General features: G+C 36.9%; 2 protein-coding genes across 6 annotated transcripts; both read left to right on the forward strand.

Annotated features, from left to right (window-relative positions):
- Positions 1-932: 932 nt before the first annotated feature.
- LOC132127797 (SUMO-specific isopeptidase USPL1-like) lies at positions 933-9,206 on the forward strand. 5 transcript variants are annotated; one of them, XM_059539915.1, is made up of 9 exons: positions 937-1,070; positions 1,795-1,963; positions 2,195-2,306; positions 3,462-4,113; positions 6,007-6,117; positions 6,209-6,338; positions 6,432-6,557; positions 6,664-6,824; positions 7,578-9,206. In XM_059539915.1, exons 2-9 carry the CDS (start codon positions 1,830-1,832, stop codon positions 8,882-8,884), a joined length of 2,733 nt encoding a protein of 910 aa, XP_059395898.1. In that variant the 5' UTR covers positions 937-1,070; positions 1,795-1,829; the 3' UTR covers positions 8,885-9,206. The 5 variants fall into 5 exon arrangements, with proteins under 5 accessions (XP_059395901.1, XP_059395898.1, XP_059395899.1 ...); XM_059539916.1 differs by having other exon boundaries at positions 939-1,070; positions 1,798-1,963; XM_059539914.1 differs by having other exon boundaries at positions 952-1,469; positions 1,532-1,963.
- A 1,905-nt stretch (positions 9,207-11,111) lies between these two features.
- LOC132127115 (arachidonate 5-lipoxygenase-activating protein-like) lies at positions 11,112-13,689 on the forward strand. Its single transcript, XM_059538753.1, has 5 exons — positions 11,112-11,273; positions 11,478-11,562; positions 12,412-12,482; positions 12,883-12,964; positions 13,340-13,689. The coding sequence occupies exons 1-5, from the start codon at positions 11,135-11,137 to the stop codon at positions 13,500-13,502; spliced, it is 540 nt and encodes a 179-aa protein (XP_059394736.1). The 5' UTR covers positions 11,112-11,134; the 3' UTR covers positions 13,503-13,689.
- The last annotated feature ends 606 nt before the right edge of the window (positions 13,690-14,295 follow it).

Below are 14,295 nucleotides of genomic sequence, written 5' to 3' on the forward strand. Positions count from 1 at the left end.
CGGTGGGTGGAGTCCACTTATTTGTGGATTTATCTGCACGTCGACGCTAGAAGTGTTTCAAATCCACAAATGCACAGGAACCGATCCACAAATGCGTGCAGTGATTTACAAATGCACAGACAGCGGTTCACAAATAAATACCAGGTAGAGTTGTGTTTGTGACATTAAACACATTTGTAAATATATATATTTTTATTTGCAAATCTCATTTTATTTATTTGTGAGTTTTATATTTTTTTGTGAAACTCTGTACATTTATTTGTGAATTTGATATATTTTTGTGAATCTTGTTACATTTATTTGTGGATCATAATCTATTTATTTGGAATAAAGCAACAATTCTCACCCCATATTCCCATTCCCTATTAAGTCCTATTGTACCGAATTTTGGTTGCAGTACAACCAGAGTTCCACTGGGGGCGATCACAATGAGTGCAAAATGAATGGGAGTCTATGGGGCTAGACGGCTAAATTTGTCCCTTTCACCCGATTGCCGTTGAGAAATCTCAGATCTGATTGTAGGTTTTGCAAGTTCAACATGGGTTATAGGTCGAAAGTTGAATGAACGAGTACTTATGTCCTTTCGATTTCTTACAGGTTGAGTTGTTGTTGCCCATAACACGCTAGCATTCTGCTAATGAATGTAAATTTGTATGACGTCATTGACATTTTAAAATACTTTTTAAAGCAAATAAGTGACTCTAAAAATCTAACACCCAGCAATGTGTAATTTCTTTGCATCTCCTTTCGAATACAACATTCAAATTACTAGACAAAAAATTATATCTTCATTCTGCACTCGTCCTGTGAGCGCCCTCATATGGAATCAGAGTGGAACTGCAATCAGTTCAGAAGCCGGAAGTGTAGTGAGAGTGAAACTTCTCGCCATATTAGACATAGATATTAGACATTCTCTGGTAAAACCTAAATTGAAATTAAACCGGAAGTAGTACGTCGAGGGTACGACAGACAGCATGCTCGTGGATATGTCTCCTACCGGCGTGCTGGAATCACCTAATGCGTGTATAATATCCAGCTTGGAATTTCTCCACCTTCGATCCGGTTTCGAGGTATGTTGGTGCAAACGATGTGCACCGTTGGAAATCGGTTGTGAATGCAGTTTTTAAGGTTTTTGGGCGCTTGTCTTCCAGTCCTCTCACTGTTGCCGTGGCTGTTCGCTCCAACAAAGAAATATATAAATATCTAACTGCTTTATGTATTTTATTTTTTACATAACTAGTCACTTTTACCAGTTATTGATAGCGCCTTGTAAATTCAAATTTGAAGCTAACGTTACGTTTGTCCAAAACTCACTTGTCAGTAATAAAACAGTACGTTAGATTAATTGCAGACAAATTAATTTGCATGTCAGTAACGGAATTATTACCGTATTTGCGAAGCAGAACCTATTGGCATTCTTTTAGCATACAGGATCCTTAAGCTATGTTTTATTACTTCTGTTTTAAAGGGTTTAACAGACTCTTTATTTTCCATATAATTTCTAATTTTTGTTTGTATTCAATTTTTTAAGAAACTAGTGAACATGTTTAATATTATCAGAAGTTTACTTAGGTTTATGAGATGTTTAGCATTCAAGACCTAATCGTAAGAGATGATAACATTTGCATACTAAATTGGATTACGTAACGTTATATTTGCCAACCTAAACTAACCAAGCCAAAACTGTTTTCTTACTGACTTCCAAGCACTAGTATGGGAAAGATGTTTGCTTGATGTGTATCCGCCCTGAATGGGTTAGTTGATGTCTCAGGAATGAATTCTTCTCTCTCACAGCAGCGAGTTCAGGCGGTGAGCCGGGTGTCACGGTTATGTCGAGTTTATGGCCACAGGACTCAACAAAGAACGGAAACCTCAGTGGCGTGAGAATGAACGGCGAAGGCACTGGTATAGGGGCTCCGAGCCCAGCGGTGGCGGGGTATTTGGGAAAAGTCAGTTATGCTCAGTTCTCTCCCTCTGTCACTCGTGCAAAGCTACGCTCCAATTTAGTTTGTATCCCCCACCTCAAACGAGAGAAAAAACACGGAAATCTGTGTGTAAAAGGCGAAAGAATAGTCATTAAAAACACTTCAGCTGTGTACCGTACACTAATTGTGTAATGGGTTTTGTATTTTCTGTGCTGAGTAATTGTGATTTCTCATATATTGTTGTTTGATTGTTTACAGTGTGAAGACAGAAATGCCTCACCAGGGAACTGTCCTTGGTGCTTGGCAAAAGGTCAGAAAAATGCCCTCCGCTTTTATGCTGTCAACCTGGAGGAGAGTGTTCTGCTCTGTACAAATCCAGCTGTGAGTAGTCTGTGTTTTCTTTGTTTGTCAGGAAATGCTGACACTTCAAATTAATAGACTTAAGAATCTCACAAACTGTCAATAATATATCTGGGTCACTTTACTCCAAAACAAAAATAATAAACTAGTATTTGTATTGCATGAAGAAAGTATGGCCTAGTTTTGGGCCCATTAATAATTTTTGCATTGTGAAACACACACACACAAAATGCATAAAAAAAGTAAAATTAATTCAATATTATATTATTTTCACAGTAGTGTTTTTGTATTTTTATTTATTTGTACATTGTACATTTTACATTTACATTTATTCATTTAGCTGACGCTTTTATCCAAAGCGACTTACAATTGCTATATATGTCAGAGGTCGCAGGCCTTTGGAGCAACTAGGGGTTAAGTGTCTTGCTCAGGGACACATTGGTATCTCACAGTGGATTCGAACCCGGGTCTCTCACACCAAAGCCATGTGTCTTATCCACTGCGCCAACACCACCCCCATTTATGCTGATATTAGTTCAGAAAGAAAAAAAAAAAGTTGAAGAATTAATATTGGAGGAGATTGTGTGAATTACATGCACACAAATAGGGATTAGGGCCATATTTTGGTTTAAAAAGGTAAATATAAAAAAAGATAAATTATATTAAATTAATAAAAAAATTGTTTTTAATATCTATTTATTAATGCTGATTTTAGTTTAGAAAGAAAAGTTGCAACATGGTAGTGAGTATCTTATAAGAATCACCTTTTGAAAATAATAATGAATGAACAAAGGTAAAACACCTGTGCACGTTCCAGTTAAAATGTCATTTTTACAGACTTTTTTTTGTGAGAAATTTGAGGGCAAATGTGCTTAATTTGTCATGGAAATGATTTGACTATCATATTATTTATCTTTTTAGGAGAAAGTTGCAAAAGTGTTCCATACTAAAATTAGGCTTTATTTTCTTACTGCAAAACATAGTTTGTCCTTTTGATTTGGGGGTGAGGTACAAGCTAAACACGTTTGTGAAATGTTTTGTGAGATCCACACTCTTGTTATTAAGCTATCAATACTGGTAAAACTATATTTGTCATAGTATTAAATGCTTGTGACTCTTTGTAAAGAAGATTGATTGGCCATTGAGATTGTCGTGTGTTTTTCATTTGCTTTGCAGTGCCTTTACCCATTGGTTAGTAGATCTCTGGAAGATGTGCATGCTAGCTTTTCTAAAGATGGATGCAAGAGGAGCATTTCCCTATCTGATGTGGATGAAGCATCCTCCCCTTCAAAGCGATCAAGAGAGGAGAAACTGGGCATGTTGTCTGGTGTACCTGAGCCATGTTGTGCTGATGTCAACGACAGCGCTCTACCAGATGACACTGTCGAAACACAAATGTTTACTGAGGAACAATCAATACTTAGAAAGATTGACTCTATTAATGGCACTGAGGAACAACATCCTGAAGATCTACCTGCTGCTGCCACCCATGAGGATTTAGATTTATGTGACAGGAAGGTTGATTGTGTGTCTAGTACTCAAGATGAGGTCAAGGAGATCGTTGGAATGGATGTAGATGTGGAATCATCAGAGCTGGTTCCTGTGCAACCTTATCTTTTCTGGAAAATTGAGGACAACCTGTGTTGGTTGGATTCGTTGTTGGCGATGCTCGTGAACTGCAGGACCATCAGAGAGACTCCATGTCAGAATGTAAAGCTGATTGACAAGCTGACATCAGTGCCTTCCAGCAGCTCTGCTGTCTGGAACCTTTGCTCCACATATGATAAGACATGCTCCTATCTGAAATCCAAGGAGCAACAGTGTGAAGGTAAGATAAAGCATAAATAAATATATATACATACACACACACACACATACAGGTGTTGGTCATATAATTAAGATATCATCAAAAAGTAGATTTATTTCACTAATTCCATTCAAAAAGTTAAACTTGTATATTATATTCATTCATTACACACAGACTGATATTTCTTTTAATTTTGATGATCATAACTGACATAACTGGGGCTCCTTTTGCCTGAATTACTGCAGCAATGCGGCTTTGCATAGAGTCAATCAGTCTGTGCTCTGCTCAGGTGTTATGAGAGCCCAGGTTGCTCTGATAGTGACCTTCAGCTCTTCTGCATTCTTGGGTCTGGCATATCGCATCTTCCTCTTCACAATACCCCATAGATTTTCTATGGGGTTAAGGTGAGGCGAGTTTGCTGGCCAATTAAGAACAGGGATAACATGGTCCTTAAACCACGTACTGGTAGCTTTGGCACTGTGTGCAGGTGCCAAGTCCTGTTAGAAAATGAAATCTGCATCTCCATAAAGTTGGTCAGCAGCAGAAAGCAAGAAGTGCTCTAAAACTTCCTGGTATACGGCTGCATTGACCTTGGACTTCAGAAAACACAGTGGACCAACACCAGCAGATGACATGGCACAGCAAACCATCACTGACTGTGGAAACTTTACACTGGACCTCAAGCAACGTGGATTGTGTGCCTCTCCTCTCTTCCTCCAGACTCTGGAACCCTGATATCCAAAGAAAATGCAAAATTTACTTTCATCAGAGAACATAACTTTGGACCACTCAGCAGCAGTCCAGTCCTTTTTGTCTTTAGCCCAGGCGAGACGCTTCTGATGCTGTCTGTTGTTCAAGAGTGGCTTGACACAAGGAATGTGACAGCTGAAACCCATGTCTTGCATATGTCTGTGCGTAGTGGTTCTTGAAGCACTGACTCCAGCTGCAGTCCACTCTTTTTGAATCTCCCCCACATTTTTGAATGGGTTTTGTTTCACAATCCTCTCCAGGGTGCAGTTATCCCTATTGCTTGTACACTTTTTTTTCTACCACATCTTTTCCTTCCCTTTGCCTCTCTATTAATGTGCTTGGACACAGAGCTCTGTGAATAGCCAGCCTCTTTTGCAATGACCTTTTGTGTCTTGCCCTCCTTGTGCAAGGTGTCAATGGTCGTCTTTTGGACAACTGTCAAGTCAGCAGTCTTCCCCATTATTGTGTAGCCCACAGAACTAGACTGAGAGATCATTTAAAGGCCTTTGCAGGTGTTGAGTTAATTAGCTGATTAGAGTGTGGCACCAGGTGTCTTCAATATTGAACCTTTTGACAATATTCTAATTTCCTGAGTTACTGAATTTGGGATTTTCCTTAGCTGTCAGTTATAATCATCAAAATTAAAAGAGATAAAAATTATAAATATATCAGTCTGTGTTTAATGAATGAATATAATATACAAGTTTCACTTTTTGAATGGAATTAGTGAAATAAACTTTTTGATGATATTCTAATTATATGACCAGCACCTGTATATATTAACACACTATAAATTGAATTCCATAACATTATAAATTGGTCAAATTAATTTAGCATTTTTTATGCAATAGCATTTAAAGTGGATCAAAAAGTTTAAAGTTGTCCTAAGACAAGAACACATTTTGGTTTTAGGTTCTAGGACAACTTTGATGAAAGGTTTTGATCCACTTCAAATGTTGACTAGTGTAGTATAAAGTTATTTAAAAGGTGTTTAAATTATTCATAATTATGTATACATGTTAAAACTATTTTAAACACAAACTGATGCAGTTGTTTACTATTTTTTATTTTTTTTGTTATAAATTTACTTCATTCCAAAAATACACTTTTGTGAAGAGGTCTTCATTCACATGCTGGAGAGTGAACCTGTTTGTCGTTCTACAGATGAGGTAACCAGAGTCCCCTCCGATGTCCTGTGTGAGGCAGAGCAGCAGCTGTCTGCGCTCCGTCTGTCACTCTTCAAACTCCTTCAGCCTACACTCAAGTGTGAAATTGGTAAAATGGTTCAAGAGCTAATCATAAAACCATTCGATATCAATCTGTTGCTTGTCATTTGTGTTGAGTGATAATCTTGTCTGTCATACAGGCCAGCAGGAAACACCTGTGTTTGCTCTCCCTCTCCTTCTGCGCTCCGACAAGTGGTCTCAAGAGCTTTTCCAGCACACTGTCCGTTGGGAATTTAAGTGCACATCTTGTAGTTATACTCTAAATAACAGGTAAAAGTTTTAGCAATGTCATTTGTATTTGATAATTAAATGAAATACATGGCAAATATGTAGGTAACTCACAACGCTCCTATTGTCTTGCAGTGTTGAGAAGACTCTTACAACATTCACTCAGATTCTGAATGACTGGCACCCACTAAAAGCCATCCACCGCATGCAGTGCAGTAACTGCAACCGTAAAAACCAGAGGAGGAAAATGGTGCTGGAAAAGTAAGCATTGGAATAGCTATACATTTCCACTTTTTCCTTATCACCACCCGGTTTCATCGCAGTTTAACCTGTTGGGTGATTATTGTCTTTGGTAATTTTTTTGCAGGCTGTCCTCTGTGTTTGCACTGCATTTTGTGGAGGGCTTGCCCAGGAAAGACCTCTCTAAATACTCGTTTGAGTTCCAGGGCACACACTACAATGTTAGCACTGTTATCCAGTACAATAAGCATCTAAAACACTTTGCCACTTGGATCCGCCAGAGCAATGGTGAGTCTTTTATTCTGTGAGTTGATTAGCTGATCTATTCACTCTACCATTCGAAAGTTTAGAGTTTTTACACTTCCTTTTATTCAGCAAGGATACATGAAACTGATTGAAAGTGACAGTGAAGACATTTATAATGTTAGAAAAGATTTCTATTTCAATTAGTTGCTGTTCTGTAAAACATTAAGCACAGTTTCCACAAAATTATTATGCAGCAAATCAATAAAAATAATATGTGGAAATGTTTCTTGAGCACCAATTCAGCATATTAAAATGATTTCTGAAGTCATGTGGCACTGAAGACTGGAGTAATGATGCTGAAAATGCAGCTTTGCCATCAAAGGAATAAATAGCATTTTAAAATATATTGATTAAATTGTTAAATGTATTCAACTTATTTTTTTTATTTACATAACTTTATTTAATATTGATTACACTTTATTTTATGGTGTCCTTGTTGTTGTTGCATTGTATTTATACTTTTAAGTATAGTCTTCTTTCAGAAACGTAACATTCTTATTTAACCCAAACTTCTGAATGGTATTGTATGTAGTTGTTCTTCTGAATCTCATTAGCCAATGATTAATTTGAATTTATTTTATTGTTGCTCGACGGATATTATCAGCTGTTATTAAATAACTAGTAAAATTAGCTGCAAATTTATCTCAGATTAGTTGCTCTGTAAAATGTAATGTTAGATATTCAATTTTAAACTTAATAGTGGTTCATTTACTTGTTTTGTGTTCTGTCTTTTAGGGTCGTGGCTGGAACTGGATGATTTGAAATACCCTTACAGCATCATCCACAAGAGGTTCTCATTTCCTGCTAATGAAATTCACATTGTTTTCTGGGAATCAGACTCTGTTAAAGGTGAAGCTTCAGAGGTTTGCTCACCGACAGCTCCCTCGGCGCTTACGAATGTCGATGATAAACACCCGCACGAACTGTCAGACTCTGTGGCCAGTGACACATGTGTCCTCAGCACACTCACTGTGGGAGAATCGACTGCTGCCGGTGCTTTGGATACATCTATAGGCAGCACCACATTACCGGACACCTTTGAGGGTCTGTCACATACAGACATTGTGACCCTCACTCTGGTTGATGTGGACACAGCCACTGAGGCTCTTCAGATTCCCCAGAGCCCAGCCGTCGTGTCATCTGCTCTTCCCACTCTTCCTGTAACATCTAGTTCATCTTGTATCTCTGAGTCTGTTTGTCAACCTTCAAAACCCCAAAGCTCTGGTTTGAAGGAATGCTCTTTGGTTTCTAATCCAGTTGTGGTAAAGCCGTCAGTGGCTACACCAGTACATGCACCTCCACTGCTTGCGTCTTCATTATTTCAACTTCATTCTTCCTTCCAGTCGACACCAATAATACTTCCTCCTCCTGCTCCAAAACCAAAACCCATTCTGAAATGTGACAACGAAGCTGTGCTAGCAAAACCAGCTGACATGTTCGGTGGCTTCTTAGGCAAGAAACTGCCAAATTCAAGCAATGGGAATTCTGCGGTAGCGCCTCAGCACAAACCAGTCACCCTTTCTGGTAGCATATGTGGTGCATCTGTTAAGAAAAGTCCCAGCCTTTCCGCAGACCAGCAGCCTGTTAGCACTACAGAAGCCCTCAGGCTGAAGCTACTGAAAAAACTCAAGGCTAAGAAGAAGAAACTGGCCAAACTAAACCATCTTTTGGGAAGTGCAGGAGAATCTGCACCAAAACCTGACAGCACAGCCCTCTCGTCGCCTTATTCGGTCACCTCGAGTACGTCAGTGTATGACAGCCCGGCGTATGACCAGTTCTTCGCTGAACTTTTGTCTCCTGCGACAACCGTCAGTAACCTCTCACCTGACAGCACGGGGCTCCTTGAGATGCTGAACAATGGCCAGAATGCGGAGACGACACAGAAAACTCCTCCTGTAGCAACTTTGGTTCCAGAAGCACCTTTAACCTACCCTTCTTCTAATAATGACTCCGTATTGAATCTTGACGAATACACACAATCAGGGATGGGCCAGACTACAATTGACAACACTGATTTTAATGGCTTAGATATATTTTTCTGATCAAGAAAAGCTTTTAGATTTTACAAACCATGAGTTTGGTCTGGTGTCAGAACAAGTTGTACTTAAGAACTCCTCTTTGTAGTTTTGTATTGGGAGTGCAAGACTTTTGTTAGGAAAGCATGTGTTGCATCATCAGTTAAATCATATTTTCATATTTTGTCTCATATACTTGAAGAATAAAGAGCATTAAATGGTGCAGAGAACGCAATGTTTGAAGATCAAATTATGCACAATGCATTTGTAAAGGTTTGTACAGTTGTTTAATTTTTTTTTATGATTATCATTATTTAAAGCGGTTCATATTAAATGGTCCCAAAAAATGTATATGTTGTGGTTATTGGCTTTTAATTGTGCATGTGAGTGAAGAGTAAAAGCCTCACATTCACACTGACAGTATATGGGCTTCCTACAGTTTTTCTTGGAACGGGTATTTCTTTCAGTTTCTAACCAAAAAAATATTTGCATGACCTGCATTTAGTGGTTGGATTATGAATTATAGGAGTATTCAAATCTAATGTTTACCATAGGATACATTTATTTCATAAAATGTATATATATTTTTTTTAAAAATCAATAATATTGTGAAATATTACTATTTGAACAGCATTTATTTGTCATAGAAATCTTAAATAGTTAACTGTCACTTTTGATAAATTTAATGCATCCTTTATCCATTTTTTTAATGACCCAAACATTTTAACAGTAGGGTAAATGGAAGAATATATATTTATCAGCAATTACTATTTCCATGATCTGTATATAGTATATTAGGTCTGTATATTGTAAACAACTATGTGCTATCATTTTGCACTTCATTTCATGATCACATAAGTGTTCATATTTTAATATCTCCTCCTTTTGGTGCAGTAGTGCTTTTTGCTTACAGTCGAGCATTTGCTTTAAATTATGATCATAGTACAATATTCAAGTGACCATGTCACAACTAAAGTAAAACCAAAAGATTACATTTTTAATTGGGCATGGAAAATGTGAATGCAAAGAGCTTCACTTTTTTCATTTTTTTGGTCCCCTTAAAAAGTTTGATTATTTTAAAATGTGAAAACAAGCAGTGCCCAAAACAGTTTTTTGACACTCAAGCCTAAAATAAAAATGTATAAATGTATTATCTTTGTAACAAAGTATTAAAACAAATGCAGTTTGTTTTCAAAAAATACTAACATAAGCACACGGTTCAATTATAACACCTTACCAAATTAAATTGATTAGGTATCAAATTAAACATACATTTTTAAAACTAAGACAAATGTCTTGGTTATTTTCTGGTTATCAAACTTTGCTGCAGAAATGTTGCATGTTCATTATTAAGATGAGGGAAAAAATGGTTATTCTGTTGGGACATCTGTGTAAATCTGAGGCAAACTTTCCTCATAGATCCACAAAGATGATGACTTTGAGAGCAGTTGGTTAAAAATAAGTATCTCAAAATTAAGTTATGAATCATAATAAGTTTGCAGATTGTTTGATGTCACATTTTCATATATTACAGTGTTGCTTAAAGTCAACATACTGTCTGCTAATTTATTAAATGTATAATACTGACAGCTGAAATATCAGAGGTGAAGTTCATCTTTTCTGACCAACATTTACATATTTTCAAACCTGAAACAGCACAGCAACAATATATCAACTAAATTACTTTAACAAATTATAGGCTTGGTTAACTACATTAAGTTTACTCTTTATATTTAGTGTTGAAATAAAAAAAGTGACAGTACCATTTGTTGTGTTGGCTGGTTCAGAGCAGATGTAATCAATCCTGGATAACGCAGCCTCCTGAAAATGCAAATTTTTTTTTATGGTTTCCCCAATTTGACAACCATTTCAGCATATTGAGACACTGTTAATGAGCTGTTGAGTTGATTCAGGTGTCATATTAAAGAGACACCCGAAAAATGCAGTGTTTGCTGATGTCCAGAACCAGGATTTAGAGTTGAAGACGAGCTGAAACCAGCTAAGACCTGCAAAACAGTTTCAGCCAACAGCGGGCAGTGTTTAACAGCGAAACAGACCGTCGGCTTCAACGTCAGATTCAGGTGGTTAAACTTATTTTTTTTCCTAAAATATCAACTGTTATGACGAGGTGTGAAACGGAAAAGCGAGAGAGAGAGAGAGCTGCGGACGGGAAATGAAGCTATACCAGGAACAAGTTTTCCCACACTCTGATAATTAGTTTCAAAAAGTTCAAAAGAAAGTGGCCCTCCCATCAGGAAACGCATCAGTTTAGTGGTGATGTTATCTGTGATGCTACAAATGATCAGACAGCAGTCTGAGACAGTCCCGCAGTGCACACTCGAGAACATGTTTGTGGCAGTGATGGAAAACATTTTCTTGCTTGTGCTGGTCACTCTTCTCAGCGTCATTCAGAATGGTATGACATTTCGACTTTATTACTATTATTTTTATTTTGTATAATTAAAAGATGTTCGTGTAGAATTTGTATGCAAATCAACTTTGAACACACTGTGCTGTGTTTATACAACTACCAGGAATTAATACATAATGTAGCCTAAATATACATGCACATGCATTATACTATTATGTCCAATCTTTAATATATTCACTTCTCCTCTAGTGTTCTTCGCCTTGAAGGTTGAGAAAGAGTGCACCGGTCAACATTCTAAAAATTCTGCAGCGTTTGAGCGTTTGTCCTGTGCAAAGTGAGTATTATTGACTCGAGCTTCTCCACTCTAGAATTTGACGGGAAAATGAACTATAATTTTAAGTGCCAAAAGAGCTTTTTATAGAGAGAGGTAAATAATCTGTTTATGAAATAGTGTTGGTGTAGCTTCTTTTGCATAACCGCTCGAAATTTTCCTGTTCTTCTGGAAACTAACTTCCTGCTTTATTTACATAATCTTAATGTTGCAAAAGGGTTGCACTGGTGTTTCTGTTTGTATATTGAAAGCCTATAGCGGTACATTTTTATTTTTTTCACTCATTTAAAGTTTCTCATAAAGTCTAGGCTACATTCATGTAAATGTGTTAATTTTAAGTCAGTTGATGACAATGAATGTGAATATAAAGGGGGAAATTATTCTAACGTTTGAAATGTTTACGTTCAAAAACCTAGCTTGCATCTACCTCTAGTATCCTTATGTAATTCACAATACATTAGCTATATGATTTCCCCAATTCAAAATTAAATCAGGTGGATGAGACTGGTATTTAATTTTTTTAAATATATATATATATATATTGTTTTTCAAATATGTATAATAATCCAAACTGACAGCATTATTATCAGTTGCATATCTAGGCTGTTGGATCCTGGTTTGGTAGTTTATCTCAATTTAGATGCAATCATATCATTAACCACCACCAAAGAGGAAGTAACAGCTCTTTCGCAATATTTCTAAGATAACATGGAAGTACTACAAAGAAGAACTGACAGCACGTCTTCGTTCGGGTCAAATGAAATACCAGAGCTAGTTTCTGAAGCTGGATGAAAAAGTTCTCAGTTAATTAAATTATCTGCTTCATATTACTTTATGTATGCGTTTTCTCAGTCGAAACTGCATGGACACTTACCCAACATTTCTGGCAGTACTGTGGTGCGCTGGTATCTGCCTCAGCCAAGGTACAATGCAATTCATCACATTCATGATAAAAATTGTAAAAGTCAGTTAAGTGATTGAGTTGAATAAGCACATAATCAATATTTTTAGAAGTGAAAGTGCCTTTGCTATTTTCGGTGTTATTTTTAACATTCACTACACTATAGTAATAGGATCAGACCAAAGAAAATACCCCTTTGTAAATGAAGTAGTAGCTAATGGTTTGCATTTTCTGGCTAATAATTACTGTTATGACCCATGTGCAAATATTTGTCTATGGCTACATAATAACTTTGCTCTATTTTTGAATACCACTGAAATAGTAGGCTAATCGAGTTGCTAAGGAACCAACGCATATATATAATGAAAGTCAGCCCTGATAAGTTCTCTGATATCATTTAAATAAAACCGTTTTTGTTACAGCTCCAGCTGCCTTTGCTGGCATCATTTACCTTGTGGTCCGGCAGAAGTACTTTGTTGGCTACTTGGGGCAGACTTGCCAGAGGTAAGATTTTTAAATCCTTAACTATGAACAAATAAGGCCTTTTAAACATCAAAATTTTTCTTGTGCTAAAGCTGCATTAGACTAAATTGAAATGTCTTCTGCGGTTCCTGAAACTACATGAAACACCGACAAATGTGGGTTGTTCTGCATTCCAGCAGCATTAGTTGTTGCCTAACGTTAATCTCAATACAAATAGACTATAAGTCATTAACTGTTGCAAATTTATGATGTGGGCAGAACTTGCGTGATAAGATCTCTTCGAGTTCTCAGCCCTGGACGTTGCTTTATACAGACACATCAACCATGTGTTGTAACCCACCCATATTTTACATACACTAGATTTGATAACAGATATTCTGCTTGTATGCCTGACAGCACTCCTGGCTTCCTGTTCGGGAAACGCATCCTCTTCTTCCTGTCACTCATGTGTGTTGTGGGAATCATAAATCACCTGATGCTCACCTATGGTGGCAGTGACTACAAAGAGTACATCCAGACCATCACCAAAGCAGCGTCAACACTTCTGCTCTTGCCCTGAACTGTGCATGAGAGATTTTTCTGCAGCTGAAATGGTAGCGTTAACAGATCAGTGTAGATAAACTCTTTGGGTTAATGGTTTGTCAGTTAGAGGATGTGGCAAGAACAGTGTGAAGCGTTCACAGTGATGGTCACAAAGGCATTTAATTGCAATATAATATGTACATTTAAAAAAGCTTTACAAAACACTGTTTTTACTGTTACTATCCCAGTATGTGATATTTGAAGAAATGTTTTAAATGGGTCATATCATACTTTAGTTTTTTCATTGAGGTCAACGTGTAAGCTTAGTAAAGATTTGTCAAAAAAAAAAAAGTTTCATTTTCACACCTCTCTAAGCTTTAGATTTAAATAGTCAGTTTTTTGTTACTGTGCCTTTAAAAATGGCAAGTTCTGCTCCTGCACCGGATTGCAGGTTTCCTGTTGTGTGAAATATAGTTCAGCAAAATCCTCAGCCTCTTTGCAAAGGCTGTATTACATGACAGGGTTACAAAATAATTAGTGATGAAATGTCAGAATGAAATTATCAGGGTATAACTGCACATAGGGCTGCTAGGCGATATGGCCAAAAAAATTATCACAATAAAATGTTCAATCGGTTCATAATCATAATTATCTCAATAAATTTCAAAAAGTGATTACCTCATATTTAGATATTGAAAGGTAATTATTCTGACAGTTTTACTTTTATTAAAATTAACCACTGGTCTTCCATAGTAGCATACTATCACCCAGTTAAAACCACACCACCTCCATAATATGGTATATATGTATTTATATAGTTTCTAGTTATT

This window comes from Carassius carassius, chromosome 45 (assembly GCF_963082965.1).
Source record: "Carassius carassius chromosome 45, fCarCar2.1, whole genome shotgun sequence".
Lineage (NCBI taxonomy): Eukaryota > Metazoa > Chordata > Actinopteri > Cypriniformes > Cyprinidae > Carassius > Carassius carassius.